Source organism: Podarcis bocagei (assembly GCF_964188305.1).
Source record: "Podarcis bocagei genome assembly, chromosome: 6".
In the NCBI taxonomy this organism is placed as follows: Eukaryota; Metazoa; Chordata; class Lepidosauria; order Squamata; family Lacertidae; genus Podarcis; species Podarcis bocagei.
In genome coordinates, this window is record NC_138130.1 from 11,426,334 (window position 1) to 11,448,469 (window position 22,136).

A 22,136-nucleotide genomic window follows, 5' to 3' on the forward strand; every position below is an offset into this window, starting at 1 on the left:
CAATATTGCCTGTAATTAGTCTTTGGCATCTCAATCCCTGATAAAATTTATTTATTCAAAAGACTTTTAGGCCACCTTTAATGGCAAATGCCCTCTCAAGGCAGATTACAAAGCAAAAGTATACAATCACAACAAAAAACATAATTAATAAAAATCAATTAAAAGCCATAAACAATTCAAATACAGACTAAAATATATCTGCAAAAAGCCATCTCAAGCAAAGACCAACAAGAATAGATGTGGTAGTTAATTATTATTTTTAATTTCACAAAATTTCAATTGGGGGGAAAACCTCAAAGTAGTTCTTGTATCCATGAGTGTTCTTGTATCAATGACTTCCCATTGACAATGCATTCCAAAAGCACACCAAAGAAAATATACTCTCCCTAACGCCCGATGACCTGACAGCTCTGAGAGAATACCGCGTAAGGAGGGATATCTTGAGAGCCTTTTAACTCACAAGCATAAAATCATACCACCTACCCCCAGTGTTGAACTTTGCAATCCATCACATCACTGCAAGCAAAATTCTATGTGAATAACTCTTTTCTCTATATATACACTATATTTGCCCTAGACTATAATCACACACTTTTCCGAGACTTAAAGGTGGGGACAGGGTGGAGAGTGCCTAAAACCTAGAGAATTCATGCTAGCAACTTGAAAATAAGTTTTAAATTTTATTTATTTATTATTGTTGTTGCTGCTGTTAGGCAAAGAAGTCCCCTTGGCGAAGGGCTGCCAGTCAGAAGTAAAAAATATGCTCTGCATGCAGAAGGTCGCCAGGTGCAAATCCCAGCATCTTCAGGTAGGGCTAAGATAGAACCCAGTGTGAAAACTTGGAGACACAATGCCTGTAAGTGTAGACGCTACTGAGCTAGATGGACCAATGCTCCAATTCTGCATAAGGCAGCTATAATAATAATAATTTATTATTTATACCCCGCCCATCTGGCTGAGTTTCCCCAGCCACTCTGGGCGGCTTCCAATCAAGTGTTAAAAACAATACAGCATTATACAGTGGTACCTCTGGTTACGTACTTAATTCATTCCGGAGGTACATTCTTAACCTGAAACTGTTCTTAACCTGAAGCACCACTTTAGCTAATGGGGCCTCCCACTGCCACCGCACGAATTCTGTTCTCATCCTGAAGCAAAGTTCTTAACCCGAGGTACTATTTCTGGGTTAGCGGAGTCTGTAACCTGAAGTGGCTGTAACCTGAAGCGTATGTAACCCGAGGTATCACTGTATATTAAAAACTTCCCTAAACAGGGCTGCCTTCAGATGTCTTTTAAAGATAAGATAGCTACTTATTTCCTTCACATCTGGTGGGAGGGCGTTCCACAGGGCAGGCGCCACTACCGAGAAGGCCCTCTGTCTGGTTCCCTGTAACCTCACTTCTCGCAATGAAGGAACTTCCAGAAGGCCCTCGGCGCTGGATCTCAGTGTCCAGGCTAAAGACCAGAGAGGCGTAGAGACTAGGTACAGTGGTGCCTCGCAAGACGAAAAGAATCTATATCTGTGATTCTCTTCGTCTAGCGGTTTTTTTGTCTTGCGAAGCAAGCCCATTGACGGATTAGCGGATTAGCGCTATTAGCGGCTTTTAGTGGCTTATCTGCTGATCGGATCAGCTGATAAGCGGCTTAGCGGCTTAGAAAAAGGGGGGAGGGGAAAAAAACCAGCAGGAACTCACAAGACATTGTCGTCTTGTGAAGCAAGCCCATAGGAAATTCGTTTTGCGAAGCACCTCCAAAATGGAAAACTCTTTCGTCTAGCGAGTTTTCCGTCTTGCGAGGCATTCGTCTTGTGGGGCACCACTGTATGTGCCTAATATTCATGAAGACTCCATCACTAAGAGTCTTAATCGCTCTCCCTTCCTTACCCAGGCGATGCAGCCAGGCAACACTACTACTGGGGGAGAGAAAGGGGAACCTTGACTGCTCTGTGCAACTCCACTAGCTGGCTGTGGAAGGCTGGAGCTGCTTCGGCTACATTGGAGGGGGCAGCAAGCGCTCCAGCCCACTCCTTCCTCTACACAGCCAGGCTCGGCTTCATGTCACCTTTCATCCTGCCCTGTTCCAGTGACCACACTCACGGACAGCCAGCTGCAGGCACTGGCCAAAAAGGCAGGGAGAATCAGCAGCAGAAGCAATCACAGGCTCACCCTGCACAATTGAATTCAGGGCACAGAAATCGAGGCAGGGGGTTGGGCAAGCAAAGTGAGCATGGAGGCAGAGCCCCCAAGTCCCTAAATATAGAGCTAATTTGTTTTTAAACAGCATAGCTCTGAAAATAAGATTCCTGAGAAAAATGGAAGATCAAAGCTATGCAAATGTGGAGGTAGCTATGTTTGGATCTATCTGCAAATATAGAAGGATTCTTTTGTTCATGACAGCCTTTTGATTCATTCAAAGAATCCCATTGACAGAAAGGGGGAGGTAGCAATTTTAACCAATTTTCCTGCTCCACCCACCCACGTGCTGGAGTATCTACCAATCCTCAAGAGCAGATTCCTGGAGGATACAGTGGACTGGAGGGGGAAATCAGCAGAAACCACACACACCATTTACCGAGGGAAACAAAGTTAGATCCAAGTAAAAACATTTGCAATGCATGTGTTTTTGGTGAATTTTACAGGTATCTGCTGCATGTTAAAACTCAGGTCTTCAAAACATTGTCATCCAGCACACATATTGGCCTAACTATTAACCAGAAGACAATACATTCCAATCTGTCAAATGAACACAGCTATAAGCAATTCAGAATTTCTTCTTAGAAAAAAACCAGCTATTCTTTAAAAAAAAAACATATATGGGTATGCTTTCTTTCACTGAATAGTATTGGGGGGGGGTTAGTCCCCTACATAAATCTACATATAAATAAAGTATTGTTCAGCTACATATTAGGCATTTTTACTTACCCTCCGGGAACCCTGTCAGGACGTCCGCTGCTAACGCAACTTGCTCCATAGCCTGTGCAGTCCCCACAAACGGTGCACACCATACATTGTTCCAGCTTCCATTTATGCATGCCTGGTGGACACATCATGGATTTCTCATCTTTTTCATCTAGCTCTTCTTCTAAATCTTCATCCATTGCTGTCGCCATGTTCTCCACTCCAAAACCTGAGAGAAAACAACCATTAACAGATCTGGCAAGACAGCACTGCAGTACAGAAATCACATGGGAAAACTATGTTTGGAGAGCAGTACCGTATTTTTTGCTCTATAAGACTCACTTTTTCCCTCCTAAAAAGTATGGGGAAATGTGTGTGCGTCTTATGGAGCGAATGCAGGCTGCGCAGCTATCCCAGAAGCCAGAACAGCAAGAGGGATCGCTGCTTTCACTATGCAGCGATCCCTCTTGTTGTTCTGGCATCTGAAATTCAGAATATTTTTTTTCTTGTTTTCCTCTTCCAAAAACTAGGTGCGTCTTATGGTCTGCTGCGTCTTATAGAGCGAAAAATACGGTACTTTTAAGTGTGTCTACGAGGTCCAGCTAAAGCTGTAGTTAATGTAACACACACTACGTTGCATTGCCTTTGAAAAGTGATCAAAAATGTCAACAAGCGCAAAGACATGCAGCCAAATTGTTGACCAGGGCTAGGGATAGAGAGCAAGCTATCTGAAAGACCATATTCCCTCATATGAACAAGTCCAGTTTCTGAGATCCTCAGGGGAGGGTCTTCTTTCAATTCCACCACCCTCACAGGCACACTTGGTATTGGTGCTGGACAGGGCCTTCTCAGTGGCTACTCCCGGACTCCTTCCCTAGAGAAGTTAGACTGGCTCCCTCCTTGCTGTCCTTCTGCCGGCAGGTTAAGATCTTCTTGTTCCAATGGGCTTTGCTTTTAATGAAAGGGCTGGTGCCAAACTGTTTGCATTCTGATTAACTGTAAGTTTTTAGTATATCTTTTATATTTATATATAGTTTTAATTTTATAAATGTTTAAGTGTTTTTTATTATTTGTTTTTTGCCTCCTATATTTTTTAGCCTTTCCTATTTTATCTATAAGACGCCTTGAATCCCTGTCAGGGAAAAAGGTGGCATATAAATAAATAAATAAATAAATAAATAAATAAATAAATATAATAAGAATAAAATTAAAAACTTTCCTAATGTACAACTATGACACAAAAAACTCAGCCATTCTAAAGCAACTATGTATTGTGGTTTGAATGGCTGGGAAAGAGCCATGGCAAACCTCGGGCACTTGAATTCGTCTTTCCCTTCCTAATCTTGGTGCATTAGAGGAGAGGAGTGAGATTTTGGTTTCAGCTCTGAGTAACCTGCAGTTCCCCATTAAATACACACTTTGGGAGCTATGGTTTATTCTAACACTAGCCCAACACACCAAACCATGCTTTTATCCTGCTTTGTTCAGCATACCAGATTTAGAAGAAGTTTGGGTTCCTAAAGTTCATGCATAATGGAAATACGATTTAGTCAAAACTGAGAATACAAGCTTTTATTCCCTAAACCCACACATGGAGGAAAGGGGAGAGAGACTGTACAACTCATTGCAGGTAGCTTCATACAATCTAAACCTAGGTTCAGATGAAGGGTGGGAAACCTCAGACTCAGGGGCCAAATGTGGCTTTACAAACCTCTCTACCCAGCCTTTGGGATTCTCAACTGCCCCTGTTCCCTCTCGTTGGCTTTGCCCTCTTTGGCTAGCTGGAAAGTGTATTTGAACTGTGGTAAGACCTCTTGTTTGCCTGACTGGAACAGAAAGGTACTGGGGGGAGGCATGCACATAGAAGCTGACACAAATGTGTAAAATTCAGGCTCTTAAGGACTGTAACAGATGCTATCTTTACATTTTGAATACCACTGTACCGAAGCTGCTCAGATTAAGGAGCATAAATAATGGAAATGATATTATAAGCAGGACAGGTATTGCATCTACTACAGGCAAGATGGAAAGAAAGCTGCTGATTAATACAAAACATGAATAGCCTGAATTTTTATAAAGGAAGCATGCAATATTAAAGAGAAATAGTATAGCAAGCATCAAAAAGTGAGATGGAAGAGATGGTGATAGAGAAAAATCGTTCTTGACAATGAAGCACCACAAGACAGAAAATAATACTGACTTTTTCCTCCCTGATTCATGGAGCCAGTGTCTCGTCCACATTGTCCTTTGTTATTCACTCCAAATGTCCAGACTTCTCCATTCTTCATCAGCACACAAGTATGAGCTTTGCCCATGGCTACCTGAGTTGCAAAGTGGCCTTTCAAATCTGTTACTAAACCTGAAAGATAAACACACATCTGAGTGGCAAACATTCCCTTGCTGTGAAATATATATGCACTGTAACTCAGATGTAGAAGGACAAGAAGCTATTAAGACCAAAAGCAACAGCCAGCTAATATACCCTGATTAGGCCCAATCAAGACGTCAAAGTTGGGATATACTAGCTTATTCTAATAGGCTATTTTCTTACCTATAGTTTTTGGATTCTCACCCCCAACAATGGACCAACACCTACTAATAATGTCTGTTTCTACCAAGGGGGAATAACAGCTCAGCAGCACAAATGCTTACACAACAATGAAAATAAAACTAATTTCACACAGCATCACAACATAACCCCTCTGCAAGTAATTTCAACTGGACAGCTACATATATAGTACAAACTATTTCTCTTTATCAAGTCAATTGTTCTTTAAAACATCTACAATATTAACTTACTTTTGCCATCAGAGTAAATTGCGTCCTTTCCAAACATGTATAGTTCTCCATCTTTTGAAATAACTGAACTACTCCCGTTATTGCATGCTGTATATACCACAATTTTTCCTTCCATTTTGATAATCTTTTTGGGCTTATACGGCTTAGACTGCCGCCTACTTTTGGCTTAAAAAGAAGGGGAAAGTGTTACATTAGAAAATCTAAGATTTAACATGAAGCTAAGGAAATAAATGGTAACATGATTGAAAATCTAAGCTATTTATACATACAAAAAAGGAAGATAGTGGATATCCATTATACTTCTACCTTTTGTATTTCTGCATATTCAAAGTCAAAACTGAAAGAATTAGCACTGTCATCATGATACTATGAAGAGCTCTATGCTTTCTTCCATTTTCAGAGAGGCGTGCAAAGCAGTACACATATATGAGGATTCAAAGCAACAGCATATAAACGGCTAAGGTTTTGTTTAGAAAACGTCCAGGCACAAAGCAAACAATGTTATCACTGTGACCTATTAACTGCAAATTCTGTTCAAAATGTCTCAAAGCAAACATATCAAAGCAAGTCCACCCCATACACACAAATAGCATAAAAATGTACACACAACACTGTGTTTCTAACACTATTGTACAATACACACATAATGTCCGGCAAGGGGGAGGGGAGATAAAAAGTTAGTCCTACCAAGAGTAGACCCACTAAAATCAAGGAACTAAATGGGTCTACTCTGAGTATGACTTTGTTGCATATATTCCAAGGACTAGGAGGTGCAAGGTTAAGGTGAGACTTGACGATAATTTTTAAAATGTTGCTTCCAAGTTGTATAATAAGAATCAGGGATGAAAATATATTATGCTGTTTTCTATAGAAAACACACAAAATGATGATCACACCACTAGATGTGCTTCTACTTGAGCTACTTGCAGTATCGTTCAGAAAATAAATTTCCACCTGATTTTTTTCTTTATTCACAGGAGGAACACTTCAATGTTTGGAGAGCACAAATTGTGATATCACCCAGGTGAAAAAGGACTATGAATCCTAACACAAAGAACCAGAAATTAAGAAAGTACTCATTCAAACTTTGGAACATCTCTCTAATGGTTGTTAATGCAGGCATCACAAACGCCCCAAACCTACTTGATTCTCCATCTTCTCCTTTACTTGCTGAGCCCGTGAAAAATATGCTTCCGTCCTCCGCAACAAGTAAAGCATGTGAGCCATCATGCCCAACCGAGAACTGAACAATCTTTGGAGATTTGGTGATCGGCAGCTCCACCCACTTCCCTGCTGAAGGACCACCTTGTTTTATTCCAAGGCTCTGGTATTTGCCAGTATAATAAATCTGAAGGGGAGGCGAGACACTAACATTAGTTCAATTATAACATTCAATCAATGTAAAAAAAGAAAGAGAAAAGCGGTTTGACAAATTTCTAAGTGGGTATGTTAATTTTACTCAAAGCCAGTTTGCAATGAATGAAGCTTTACTTACAAAACTATGGAAAACACTGAGAACCATTGCTACACACTAATACATTACCTCATCAGGTTGCTCTTTTCTTTAAGTATATAGAGGAACTTTCACAAAGGAAACCATTGTTCTACCCGGACACCCATCGTTCTGCCCGGACAATGAGGTCCAGCACCGAGGGCCTTCTGGCGGTTCCCTCCCTGCGAGAAGCCAAGTTATAGGGAACCAGGCAGAGGGCCTTCTCGGTAGTGGCACCCTCGGTGTGGAACGCCCTCCCACCAGATGTCAAAGAGAACAACTACCAGACTTTTAGAAGACATATCTGAACCAGCCCTGTTTAGGGAAGCTTTTAATGTTTGATGTATTACAGTATTTTAATATTGTTTTGGAAGCCGCCTAGAGTGTCTGGGGAAGCCCTGCCAGATGGGTGGGGTATAAATAATAAATTATTATTATTATTATTATTATTATTATTATTATTATTATTATTATTATATAAAACAATTCAGAAAAGAGTGACTCACAATCCACACAATGCCATGTAACTTTTTTCTCTTTTGGAAAATGCAGCTGGGCAGGCAGGCCACATTCTGAAGTGGAAGTCCCACATGGGGTGTATGTGGGTGCTATCTAACTTCTCATCTGGTACTTTTCCCTGCTAAAAAATAACCCCTCTCCTTTTGCTAGCCTTCCTCTGCAGACTAAAGCCTGAATGTCTGGATTCAGAAAAGAAAACGCTGAAGAAAGGCTACTTACAATTCACTGAGAATCACACAGTTTGGCCCACATATAACATTGTGCCCAAGTCACAAACAGCATTACTGCAAGCCAAGGGGAGTTCGGTTAACACAAAAGTGTTTCAAATACCTTTCCACTAGCCGTTTTCATTAGTGCAAATTCTCTTCCTGCACCTAGAACAGCTGACTCTTCATCAAACCCTGTACCTACAAACACAAAGCTGCTATTAGCTATCAATGCTTTTCAAACACAGGTGTTTTCAGTGTCAAATTCAAACACTCCATGGGTTCAGTTTTGGCAACTGGTGTCCATTCAAATGTTCAAGTACAAACATCTTACACAAAATATTGTGTCATTTCAAACACAACTCCTGGGCAGGAAATAGTGAAACACACTCTATTACACTACGATTACAAACAAATATTACATTGGAGGATAAAAATAATTGGTTAGTTTAAAAAAAAACCCTGACAAATAATTGAGAATTGTGGAAACAATGGTACCACTGACCCACATAGGGTAAATAATTTGTGAACCTATATGAGTGCATCAAACCTATCACTTATTTTTTCAGCTTTAAAGCATGTTTCCCTTTTGGATGCTTCTTCATACTGAATCAAACTATTATGCTCTCTGCAATTTATTAAACATGGAACAGGAAAATAGAGAAATGATTCCTTACTGATAATGTGCATGTCTTTCTCCAGATCAAATAATGAGATACCACATGCGTGTAAGCATTTTCGTGCAAGCTTAAGCTGCAGTTCTTGTTGTAGCACCGGCTCAGTACTTGTTGCAAATATTCGAACTACAAAACCATCCTGCAACAAATAACAATACAATATTCAACAATTTAAAATAATTATTGCCACAAGATAGAGCAATCTTGTTCTTCCTAGATTGTATTGTGAATCTTTAGCAACTCCTTCATTAAATAAGATATATGCAGGGTCAGATGCTGATTAATATGAATAACGGTGCAAACACAACAAGCAAAAGAACACACATTAGTCCATAACTGAAAGCTTTTTCATATTTGCACATTCCTATCTCCTAACTGCCAATGCAATGTTTAACTCACACACAATATAAGCAAAGCTCATTAAACCATATGAATATCTGCACATCAATTTTGTATGCAGAGAATATTGTTATACATTTGGTTATTAAAAAAAGAAGCAACTGAAAGGTGCTGAAAATAAACAACCAGGTTTAGGTTCCTACAGTCTGAAAATATATGAAGTTCCCTTTTAAATGACAAAATACTTCCAGTCCTTTGAGTATCAGTTACATTTTGGCATCTAGGTGCTCAGGAAATTAGCAAGAACTGGGAGTTTTCTGCAGCATTTCCCAAGAGTTTAACATGTTAGCTTATTTGTTAGTAAAATAAGGAATCCCACTTTTACTTGATACCTTGCATTTCTAACACTTGCCCTTATCTGAATCCTGCAGAAAGCACAGACCATCTGCTAACGTGACAGATGTGCTGAAATGCTATCAAAAGTATTAGGGTCTTTTGCATGCTTTTCACCTACCTTCCCAGGCAAACCTCCTCCCTGCAAACAAGTGAATTGGTGTTTAGGGTATCAAACAAAATATTGGACTTCTTTTGTCATTTGCGTCTTGGAGGCAAAACAAACCTTCTTTAAGGCAAAACTATAAAAGATGCCAGAAATCCATGTTTAGGTCCCCTGACCTCTTTTTCTTTTCCTAAAAGCAGCTAGGGTAGGTGGATTTGGATTGTGCTGTGGCGTAAGAGAGAGGTGTTCAAACATTTCACCTTGAAAGTCATTCCCATGAAGGTGTCACTAGCTGCAGAAGGGAAGGCATACAGGTAAATTTGAACCTGTATATTTCACCTTCCCAGAGGTAATAGCCGCTCTCATGAAGGAAAAGGATTCCACTCCTCACCCCACATCATCCCCAGCTCTTCAAGAAGTGTAGACAAACCAAGGTAATGAGAAGGAAGGCTGTTTTTAGAACAGCCAAATAAAAGTTTGATTTTAAATGAAATGAAGTTTATACTTTTAATTCCAAACTGATTCAAGGCTATTAAAGACACTGAGGTAAAGATTTTTTCTAAGTTAAAGTATTACAAATCTGACTTTAAGGTGTTTATTAGGCATTTAAAAGGATATAATTAATAATAATAATAATTCCTTGAATATTTGAAAGGGAAGATATTTTCAAAATGAAATAAAAAACAGAGAGCCAATGAGAATGATTAAGGCACTTAGGATCCTAACATTAAAATGGCATATTTTCCATAACAGTTAAGTCAAAATAATGCAAACTAGTGTATTTGTTAGAGAAACAGGCCTTCCAATTTTATGCAAGCCGCTGCACTACTCATTTTATAACACTTGCAGCAAAATGTATTCAACAGCTGAAGATCAGAATGGTTAAGAGAGCACAACAGCCCCGAGAAGTATGATGTGGGTGGGAGAGCTAAACTATAACACCAGATGCTCAACATGGATACATGTGCCAGCGGGCAAATATTTGGCACTTAAGACAGATGTGCAAGAAGATAAAGAATGGCTAAGTGATAACAGCAAGCAGCACCATACAAACTCAAAATAGTCAGGAGTAATCTCCAATTAAGACGAATAAGTACAAGTCAGACAACATAAAACTTAGAAGCTCCTGAAATATGCATTTAATTCATTTAAGAAGTCTAGGGGATAGCCATTCTTCCCATGCATTTCTCTTTTAAATATGACAAGAGTATTGTGATGCATATTTTAATGGCATTAAACATGCTAAGAATGTGCAATAACTGCAGAGTTTGGAGGCCAGCATTTAGATTATTCAATAACTCATGACAAAAAGTCCTTGAAAACAAATATCAGAGGAGGTATCATACTTACGTCTCTAGAAGCTGCTATCTGATTAATATATTCTCCATCAGTGAAAAGGATGTTTTGCCCTTCAGCCTGGCAATCTGTATAGAACACACCATTATGCAACATCAAGTCACATAAAATACTTTACCCTCCAAATTTCCATAAATGATTCATTGACATAAATAACTCTACACAGATAGAAAATACATCCAAAGCAGCTTTGTTCTCATAATTGCAGCAAACACAACGTAAAATCTTAAGTATTTTATTGATGTATAGAGAAGTTGCCGAAGCTTCGATATATTTTAGCACATAAATAGAATCCAGATCAATAAGCTTTTCTTTTATTGCATGCTTAGATGATAAACACCACAATTACAAAAAAGAAACAAAAAGGAAACGCCTCCTGATCAACGAAGCAGTGTACATATTCAGTGACAATTATGTGCTAGTTAAAACTGACACTTTAACTATTGATAAATTAACATATTGGTAATTTAGATTCAGAACTTTATAGTTAATAGCTGTAGGAGTGGCTTATTTATGAGTCAACATACTGTGGGCTCCTGGCACAACCATCTACTGAGGGGTTATATTCGGAGTAAGTTTGGGAGCTGCTAAGGAACGGTCTAAGCACACTTCCTTGCATCGGCAGCACAGACTGTCAGGCTGCCTTCACGGCCCCAAGGAACTACTAAGCTTTCAAACTTTGGTGCAGTAATGCCACTGGAGTGCTTTCCACTACCTAACTCCCACAGTGGAGCCTGCTAGGCTAGGAGGCATGCCATGGGCAAGCTCTCCGAAAGCTCAGTCCTTAGTAAGAAAGGCTCTCTGCAAACGGCTACAGCACAACGCCATGCTCAGCGGTGCAACTGGTGTGTTAATTTTTAAGTACACAGCAAAGCAATATTCAGTGCTGTGCCTTGCAGAGTCAATACATGCCAAAGCTACCGAACTTTGTGGTTCCAAGATGGGACAAAGTAGCTCTGATCTTCCAGAGCCTTGAAAAGCAGCACTGGCATAACACAGAGACACAGCATAGACCTCATTCTGTCATGTAAAAGCCGCTGCTCACTGTCAGCTGCTTGCTGTGTTTCCAGGTGTTGGTGTTATCTCACAAGTTGACTGCAGAGCTGTCAGCAGCTCTGACAGCAGACTATGGTCTACAGCAGCAGATGTGCCATTCCATGAACACTTACACTTTGAGGGAAAGTTTTGGAAAACAATCGTTTGTAGAAAGTCGATACAGTGGTGCCTCGCAAGACGAAATTAATCCGTTCCACGAGTCTCTTCATCTTGCGGTTTTTTCGTCTTGCGAAGCACGGCTATTAGCGGCTTAGCGGCTATTAGCGGCTTAGCGGCTATTAACGGCTTAGAGGCTTTAAGAAAAAGGAAACAAACTCGCAAGAACTCGCAAGACGTTTCGTCTTGCGAAGCAAGCCCATAGGGAAATTCGTCTTGCGGAACGACTCAAAAAATGGAAAACTTTCGTCTAGCGAGTTTTTCGTCTTGCGAGGCATTCGCCTTGCGGGGCACCACTGTACATTGGTTTTGAGAGTTCTTTTTCTTCTTTCACTGGGGAATTCCAGCAGAATGTGTTGTGAAATAATATACCCCTGTGAAGCTTAACTGCTAATGTCCGTTTAAAAGGCTTTAATTTGCCATGTTGATTCAGTCATGAATCAGGAGACAGACTCTGGTTTGGTCATTTCTGACAGTATCATGATCATTAATGTATTATATCATTTGTCCAGAATGTGAAGCTTATATCATAAGCAATAAGTTTATCAGTATTTTCAGAAAAACGGAACACACACTATAAAACAAAAATGAAACAAAACAAGGTCATGCACAACGTAATATTATAAGCAGTCGTAAGAGCCAATCTGCATTTCCGTACCTGGCAAAGTTACTGTACCATCTTGTTCCAAAGATTCAGGATTGATTCTTATGGCTGTCATGCTATGATTGTTCACATCTCTATATAACAAATAACCCTACAAAGACATAATGAATAACTGACCATTAAAATTCCAGAACTGTGTTTGCAGTAACATAAATAAACGCTATTTCATCTTTTCCTGCTTTACCTGTTTTGAAACTGACATCCTTTTATGGAGGGATGTATGCACACTCAATCATGAGTGTATACCACCTTTAACAGATTGCTTTGCAGTTAGTTTGAAGTTTAAGTAGTCATCTTAAATAAGCACAATGCATCATAGGATTCACATGATGCTTGCCAACAGTCCATATTGACAAGATGATGTCATTATATTTGCAGTTCAGTGCAATACGAAGCAAGAGGAAGGTAAACAGAACATTTCTATTTATACATCTATCTGGGTTAGAATGTCTTATTCCCAAGAGTAGATAATAAGCAAAAGAAACATTTGAAGGAAAATATGCTCAGTGGTCCTTCATATTCCAATAGAAACCTGTTCCTTCCCCCAAAACATAAGGAAGAACATCCAGCAGTACTATGAATTAAGGACTTGGCCTACAGATCTCATCTTCCACTGTTCCCCATGATCAAACAACAGTTCAACAAAGATACAATATAGACCATAGAGATAAATGGACAAGAGAATGGAGGTTTTAGTCAAGATATTTGTAACTGGGGAGGGGTGGGCAGTTCCAAGATTGCTTCCTGTAACAATTGCAGGATGTTAGACATCTAGTGACATGCTATACAGTCATACCTCGGGTTACGAACGCTGCGGGTTGTGCGTTTTCGGGTTGCGGACCACACCAAACCCGGAAATACCAGAACGGGTTACTTCCAGGTTTTGGCGCTCGCGCATGCGCAGAAACACCAAATCGCGTCACACGCACACACAGACGCGGCGCTTCAGGCTGTGGGTTGCGAACGTGCCTCCCGCACAGAACACGTTTGCAACCCAAGGTATGACTGTACATATTTTCACTATGCCGTAGCAAACATTAGGAACAAGTAGGAAAAGTACATTTTGCTACCCAGCTCAATTGTTGCCAAGCCATGTGCTTTGATACCTTTTATGGCCATTTTAAAAGTGAACTTTGTCCCACCTCAAGTCCTATACAATATTTTTGGGTAAGTATCAAAAATTGAATATATTCCTATTTTACATTAGCCACCATGTATATTTTAAAGTTTAATTTTATATTTTAGAATTATAAGCTCAAATTATATTACTTTCTTTCCATTTACACCAATGGATTTATAATGAATTATACAATGTTTGGTCCAATTTAGCCTACATTATAGCTCATTCAATATAATATTAATTTCTTGTATTTGATTTCAAATTCCGCCTACCTGAGCATAACCCAACCAAGACTTCTTCTCTCTTCTATTTTTGATGCGAGATGTAGAGTTGTATATATGACCCTGCAATTTAATACAATTGTTGAAGATGCCATCTATAAAGCAGTCATACAAAAAAAGCAACATTTTAAAAACGAGTTGGTAAACTGTGGACAATTCTTTGTCCGATGCACCTTCATGTCCAGATGTTCAATACATCTGGGCTCCTTTGGGAGGAAGGGCAGGATATAAATTTGATGAAAAAATAGAAATAAGTTTTACTCATTTAAAAACAGATTCATGAAAACTGTTCAAGCTCAAAATGTAAATTACCCTGACTGTCCCACTGTAGCCAGAGCCGATTTTGTACAGTCCATCTTTGCATAATAAATACAAAAAGTAACCATCACTCTGAAGGAGACACTGGTCATCTTCATCTACAGAGATTTCCTTTAAAGACCACTTGTGCATCAGGGCAGCTTTCTTAATCCCATTGCTAAACCAATCTTGGATTTGTATTTTGCCCACCAAAACAGCTTGTACACTCCTCTGGAGGGAATTCAATATAGTTGGCACCTAAACAGGGGGAAAGATAACCACTGTCACTTACTCGAAAACTTTAAATCACCAATCCTAAAAATGGAAAACAACATAGCGCAGTTAGCTGAAAGTTAATACTAAATGATATAGACTCTATGATAGTTCATTCAACACCTAACCTACCTTATGGAAATGGATTTTGCCTAGCATCAGGGAAAGTTGTTCCAAGTGACAACTTGAGTTAGTCTGTAGCATGTACTGCAAATGACTACTTATTTTTCTATTTTTCTGCTATAAGCAGTTGTCTTTCATGAGAATGAACACTGGCTTGGATCCAAAGGCTTCTTGTGTGAGCCAAAGGGCACTTCCGCCAAAGGCGGTCTCATCGAATTCTTCCAATTTCCCTAACCTGCTTCAGTCCCCCATACCCCTTCTATATAGACCCTCAGTGGCTCGTGTGGGAAAGATTCAAGGGGTTGGAGTGAAGCCAGGAAACCCCCACTGAATGAGCAGACACTGTTCACTCTTCTATGGATCTAACCCATAAGACACATACACGTTATTCCTCCCTTTCACAAAACTATTTACATTCAAATCTTCAATGTGTTTCACTTGAAAGTTCCACAGAGTTTGAGGGTAATTTCATTCTTGTTACCATAATTTTGCTTAAGGTCAAGGAGAGGTGCCTAGCTGGAAAATAGAGGTATTTATCTTATGGTGCTCTTTAGTAGTTGTATAAGAAACAAAAATGCAAGTTCTCAGAAACCTTTACAATCTGAAAGCTTCAAAGAGCAGCTCCAGATTTTATAAGCAGGAGTGAGAAAGAGATGAACACGTAAACGGCACTTCTGCTTTTTCTGATAACTAAAAAAGGAATACATAATAGGAGATAGGCACAAGCTTCAGGTGGGTCACAGCCTAAACCTCCCGCTTATGTAATTTCTCCTGTGGCTGTAACAAGAAAAGGGTAAAAGCAAAAGCACAAAACATCTACTAGTGAGCATTTCTCACCGTGCCTAAGGCTGCTCTGAGAATCTCAAGAATGTGGGTTTCCAGAAAACAAAAGCCTGAAATGGCTTTGGTCAAACAAGGAAGCAAATACTTAGAAGCCCATATTTATTACAGCTGGGATCCAAAGGGATGCTCAGTCAGAGGTTTTTTATTTTTTCCCTTTGAGTGGCAGACCCACCATTCCACAAGCCACTTTTCAAACCTTGGTTTGCTTTCGAAAAACAGAAGTACAAAGCTTCCTTGGACCACTGGAACCAATTGTGTTTTTCTTTGGATCCAGTGCAATGCATTTCAACTAAAGACTTATATTACAATTCCTCAAGGAAAGGTTTCAGGTATTTTACTCCAAACACATTTCAGAATAACATGACAAATACTTGTCAAACATACGGCATGTGCTGCATCCATGAAAAGGGCAAGCTCTATTAGGCCAATTGCAGTGAACTCCAAACTACATATATTTCTAATGCAATCCTTAGCACTCAAGTTGGCCATCTCTGATTTGGGAAACATCAAGCAATTTATTGGGATCAGAGACAGATACAGATACAGATGCAATCAGCCAACACAATAATCCAAATTTTGATCAAAGACCTGGATAGTTTGACAAGCGTGGCTCCCATTGTTGGTAAGGATAGCGGAGATTGCCTGAAGCGTTCGTCCCGTTTCTCCCCATGCAGCTACAAGACTGAAGAGGCAAGCGCATGAAAGTGCTGTCAAAGACTGACCAGTACTGTCATTCATTCCAGTACTCCGAACAGTGATTTCTAGAAGAAGCTGGAACAGAGACTCTAAAGATAGAACAAAGAGTTATTTACACAAAAGCAGAGTCATCACAAATGATAACTAATACCGATTCAAGAAGTACTGTTATGATAACCTGCCATTAGTAATCCATGCTCTTGTGAACTCCTGTTTGGTACTGTATGATGCTAGCTTGCTCACAATAATCCAGTCTTAAAGACTCTGCAACGACTGTTCACTATAGCGCCCAATTCAATGCATTAGCAATCATTTATAAAGCCCTGAACAGCTTGGGGACCAGACATCTGCAGGAACACCTCCTCCATTGCAACTCAATCCTTTAAGAGCAACTGAGGGGGAGGTAACATAGTCCCTATTAGGATTCGGGAGGAAGAGACACGTAAAAGGGCCGGCTCTTGTTTTCTGGGGCCCTGACTCTGGAATCATCTTCCCTTAGAGGTACACCTGTCAGCCTCGTTGTTGTCCTTCAGATGTCAATTCAAGATATTTATATTTTCCCATACTTTTGTAGTTTGACCACAGGATGTTTAATACTCTGCAACAATATTTGAATCAGTGTTTTAATGAGTTATCAATATTTCTTTTTAGTAATGTGCTTTTACTGATTGCGTTATGAATTTTGTACATTTGTTGCTCATCAACCTACGTTCCTTTGGGGGAAGGGTGATTTATAAATACAGTTAATAAAATAGACAAGTAAATAAATAAGTAGCAATTAATGCCTTGCAAGATAGGAGCTTTATTGGAAAAGTGAAAGAGCAACAATGCTGATGATTGCCCTGGATCCTTAAAAAAATTAACACTGCTCACTGAAATTATTTTTAAATAAATTGGAATCCATGCAGCATCAGAAAGAACTCAGATCCTCAACTGTTCAACCCAAAGTCTGGAGAATACTCAATGGTTAAAGGATATGCAAGACACATAATACTGTGTTCAATGTCACTGACATACATCTATCTGACAAGAGGTTTTCTGCCTTTCAAGCAGAACCACTCAGTTCACAGCAGAATGCTTGAAAATAGTCATCCAATCACTCAAAACATGTTGCCTTACTACTTTGGCTGTGGAGAATGAAACTTGTAATACAGTAATATCTCCGCGAACGTCCGCCTTGTCTAGCATCCATTCCGGCGAACGTCCGCAGCAAACCCGGAAGTACCGGAACGGGTTACTTCCGGGTTTGCAACTTGCGCATGTGCAGAGGCGCTAAATCGTGCTTTGTGCATGCACAGAAGCACAAACCGCTCCGCGTGCGTGTGCAGACACGACACTTTGCCCTGAGTCCTTTTCGGCTAGCGGCTGGGGTTCCGGAACGGATCCCGGCTGCAAAGTGAGGTACAACTGTAACAGATACTATAACAGATTTGTTGATATAGCATGTAAGAGTCCATGTTTTATATGTTTCAGCACTTATTTGTGTCCCATGCCCCAAATGAAATAAATAAACATTAGCCCTATTTCTATCATGCAATGAGCACAGAAGGAGCTAGAGAGAGAGAGAGAGAGAGAGAGAGAGAGAGAGAGAGAGAGAGAGAACTGGTTAAAGAAAGGGTGGAAATTTTTTAAAAAAATAACTTGCTGTTTTTAGAATTTCCCCCAACCCTCCAGAACAGATGCGTGTGGGGGGTGTCAGGGGATGGGGAAGAAAGGAAGACGTTCTGCAGCATTAGCAGAAGCTGGGATAGCATAAGACTCTTAACCTCAGGGTTTTCAGTTCAAGTCCCATGCTAGGCAAAGATTCCTGCATTTGCAGAGGGTTGATGACCCTTGCCATCCTTTCCAACTCTACAATTCTATGATTCTAAGTCATTCTGCTCACACAATGACTTTGCTGGATTCAACCCAGAAACAATTATCAGTGACCACTACGTGGGTGATGTGGTGTAAAATTGGCTTAAATGCCCTTCTATTAAAGCAGTTTGGCATTAGGTTTTCTCCCTCCACCTTCCCTCTCCAGCATGAAACACTCATAAAGCTAAAATAGTTTTAAAATTGTTTCCAATGTAATGAAGATCACACTGGTCTACTTGCATATACGTGGCAAAGTGATTTTTTTTTAACGTGGTTGCTGAATTATCTTTAAAAGCAGTTGCTCATAACGCTGCAAATCAATTTTTTACACTTCATACAATTAGCAATGTTAAAAATCAGTTTCTGTTAAATTAGCCTTATGTTACCCAATTATTCTGCAAATACATTTGGAGAAAATCTTAGCAGAACAAAGACAATACGATTGCCAGCAGAAAACTCTGAAAACATTCATAATCATGCAGGACTACACTGATGTTGTAATCTCCTTATACGATTCTGAATCATTTCACCTGTTGTTTCTTTTTCATCTTTAGCTGTTATTCTTACTTGTATTTTTAATTGTTTGCACTGGGCTATAAGCAGCTTTGATCATTTCAAGGAAAGGCAGGGTAAAAAATATTTCAAATAAAAGAACTAAATACAGTGGTGCCTCGCAAGACGAAAAGAATCCGTTCTGTGATTCTCTTCGTCTAGCGTTTTTTTCGTCTTGCGAAGCAAGCCCATTGACGGATTAGCGCTATTAGCGGCTTTTAGCGGCTTATCGGATCAGCTGATAAGCGGCTTAGCGGCTTAGAAAAAAGGGGGGAAAGGGGGGGGAACCGCAGGAACTCGCAAGACATTGTCGTCTTGCGAAGCAAGCCCATAGGAGATTCGTTTTGCGAAGCACCTCCAAAACAGAAAACTTTCGTCTAGCGAGTTTTCCGTCTTGCGAGGCATTCGTCTTGCGGGGCACCACTGTAAATACTCCCTGTGAGCTACCAGATATACATCCCATAAATTGTGATTTAAAGCTTTATCAATATTTCCCTGTTACTGTTTTGTCTGAAAAATGAGAAGTTAAATTGCAGGAAACATTACCTAGAACTTCAGGAGGTTCTGACTGGAGACCTTCTGGTTGCTGGCCTTGAAGAACATTCAGAAGGGCCTGCAGACTTCTCAAACAGAGAGATGGGTGAGAAAACCTTGTCTCCTTGATAAGTTCAAACACTTCACAGAGTCCAACTTCAATTATCTAAAATACAACACAGTAAGTCCCGTTACAGAGAGATGCTTTTGAGTTCTGTACTACAGAACATGTCAAAGACTATTATTATGCCTTTTACATGGGAGCTTGACGTGGTCAGCAGGGTTACTTGCCTTTGGAAGCTTGATAGGCGGCTCCTTAGCCTCCTCCTCTTCCTCACTGTCTGAATCACCACTCTGCACCATGTTTTTGGAAGCCAAGGCTACAGAGGTCTCCCTTTTTTGCCACTCCAGAACACAATGCCGCACATTGCAGTAGACGTTGAAAGCTGAAGGGTTGCTGTGAAGCTTGATGTCTGGTATAGTTACCATACTATCCAGGTTTTCACTCTGATTAAAAAAAGAAAGACGTTTTCTTGCAGTCAACAGGTCAGCAAAATCTTCATGTTGTATTAGAGAGGCATTCATCAAAACCACATTCTTTTGACAAGTCACCTATATTTGCCAAAGGGATGGGGAGTTATCCTTTTTACTCAAAGGAAAGCAAAAAAAAAAAGGAGAGAACAAGGATGACCCATTTAAAAACTGAGAATCACAATGGGGAAACCCAGCCAGATGGGTGGGGTATAAATAAGTTGTTGTTGTTGTACCAAAATCATGAACGTAAACGGGGGATTTCTTAATCAAATATTGTTGCACTATATCTTCTCTTGGTAGAAGCATGAGACAAATCACAATTGAGAGAACTTTTCTTCTTTCTTATTTAGCCTCCCTGCAGGAATTACCTATAAATTAACTGCTGCAAGGATGCCAAGCTGTAACACAGTATGAGTTCACTCATTAAGCGGATTTCACAGCTGATTTCTCCAGGGGCATGGCACCAAAAAGACTTGTGTCAAACAGCTGCAGCAGTTTTTAATTAAGGACAGAAAGGATGCCCACCTGCTATTGCAGCCCACAGTATCCCCTTTCCCATCACTTCCCACTGCTTTCATGGAGTCTGCAACTGGTAAAGGTGCATTGTCTTCAATTAGCAAAAGGTTTCACACGTTACAATATTTGCCGCAGCTAAAGTGATGGTACAGGTGCTGTTTGCTGCAGTAAATGTATGAAGGGTACATGAAGGGCAGGTGCAGATCCTAAATACTCTGAGGCATGTGCCAAGGAGTACCACTTGGCTGCCACTCCCTGGCATGCGTCCACTGTATGTATCGGATGAGTGGCTACCCTTCGTATCTTAACATGTTGCTTTTTTCTGGAAAAATACTGAGCCAGTGTAACATACAGTGGTTACAGATGCTTCAGGTTACAGACTCCGCTAACCCAGAAATAGTACCTCGGGTTAAGAACTTTGCTTCAGAATGAGAACAGAAATTGTGTTCCGGCAGCGCGGCGGCAGCGGGAAGCCCCATTAGCTAAAGTGGAGCTTCAGGTTAAGAACAGTTTCAGGTTAAGAACGGACCTCCGGAACGAATTAAGTACTTAATCCGAGGTACCCCTGTAGTGGCAAAGAGGCTGAGCTACAAATTCGGAAGTCCTTGGTTCCAATCTCACTTTTGCCATGACCCTTGGCAAGGAGAGTGCAGGGACGGGTAGGCTAGAGTAGAGAGGTGTGATTTTTCTGGTCCCCACCCCGGGGCCAACCTGACCAACCCCAGCGTATGTTCCTGATAGGAAGCAGAAGAATGAAGAGAAAGAGAAGAGGCATCCAAGTCTCCCTGTGCCTTGTCCATCAATGGTACCAAAAAGTATCATTAATCTATCCCAGCACTCAGAAGACCTGCTGTCTAGGGGTAAGGTGGGGGAAATGCCCTGGAAGAATGCAGGTATTGATAGTAAAGAGCCATGTGACAATAAATGCATGTTTCACTCTCTCAGGATTATGGCTTAGCAATACAGATAAATACAGTGGTACCTCGGGTTAAGTACTTAATTCGTTCCGGAGGTCCGTTCTTAAGCTGAAACTGTTCTTAACCTGAAGCACCACTTTAGCTAATGGGGCCTCCCACTGCTGCCGCGCCACCGGAGCACGATTTCTGTTCTCATCCTGAAGCACTATTTCTGGGTTAGCGGAGTCTGTAACCTGAAGCATATGTAACCCGAGGTACCACTGTATGATCATTACAAGCAATGGTCAAAAGGGTGAACCTTTCCAGATACTTTTTCAAACAAAATGGGGGGGGGGGACACATGCAATGATGAAACAGAGCAGCAAAGCTTTTAAGCTGTGGAAAAGGCTATTCAATTTTAATTTAGGTATATGGTTTTCAGAGGAAGGGGAGACCATGGAATTTACATCAGAACACCTTTACAGTATACTATTACCGAACTCACTGAAGTTTTCATTGTTGGGGTACATTTGATTTTACCACTACACTCCACACAGCCTGAAGTGACAACAAGAAAAATATCTGTTCTACTTGCAAATGTTTGACTGCAACAACTCCCATTCATGGTTTTGTAACTTGAATTCTAGTCTAATATACTTTTTGCACTTGATAATTGTTTGAAGGTTTAGCTGGTACAGATTATAGCAACAAGTCTCTTAGTGGAGGAGGAAGTAAAGGTAAAGGTAAAGGTACCCCTGTCCATACGGGCCAGTCGTGTCCGAGGCCGGGAGCCAGCGCTGTCCGAAGACACTTCCGGGTCACGTGGCCAGCGTGACGAAGCTGCTCTGGCGAGCCAGCACCAGCGCAGCGCACGGAAACGCCGTCTCCTTCCCGCTATAAAGTGGTACCTATTTATCTACTTGCACTTAAGAGTGCTTTTGAACTGCTAGGTGG

General features: G+C 40.5%; 1 protein-coding gene and 1 long non-coding RNA gene across 14 annotated transcripts in view; one reads left to right on the forward strand and one right to left on the reverse strand.

The window, feature by feature from the left end:
• LOC308589473 overlaps positions 1-878 on the forward strand; it is a 28,016-nt gene extending 27,138 nt beyond the window's left edge. The window contains exon 4 of the long non-coding RNA XR_014009296.1: positions 714-878. This is a non-coding gene — a long non-coding RNA (uncharacterized lncRNA). The remainder of the gene's footprint in view (positions 1-713) is intronic.
• Positions 1-22,136, reverse strand: part of MYCBP2 (MYC binding protein 2) — a 144,708-nt gene that overhangs the window by 106,864 nt on the left and 15,708 nt on the right. For all 13 annotated transcript variants that reach the window (XM_081198188.1, XM_081198189.1, XM_081198187.1 and 10 more), the window contains exons 3-15: positions 19,528-19,743; positions 19,249-19,402; positions 16,186-16,382; positions 14,374-14,616; positions 14,053-14,124; positions 12,655-12,751; positions 10,779-10,852; positions 8,591-8,729; positions 8,038-8,114; positions 6,840-7,044; positions 5,697-5,861; positions 5,098-5,256; positions 2,922-3,126 (exon numbers count right to left, since the gene is read on the reverse strand). In XM_081198188.1, coding sequence (XP_081054314.1) covers positions 2,922-3,126; positions 5,098-5,256; positions 5,697-5,861; positions 6,840-7,044; positions 8,038-8,114; positions 8,591-8,729; positions 10,779-10,852; positions 12,655-12,751; positions 14,053-14,124; positions 14,374-14,616; positions 16,186-16,382; positions 19,249-19,402; positions 19,528-19,743 — 2,003 coding nt within the window. The remainder of the gene's footprint in view (positions 1-2,921; positions 3,127-5,097; positions 5,257-5,696; positions 5,862-6,839; positions 7,045-8,037; positions 8,115-8,590; positions 8,730-10,778; positions 10,853-12,654; positions 12,752-14,052; positions 14,125-14,373; positions 14,617-16,185; positions 16,383-19,248; positions 19,403-19,527; positions 19,744-22,136) is intronic.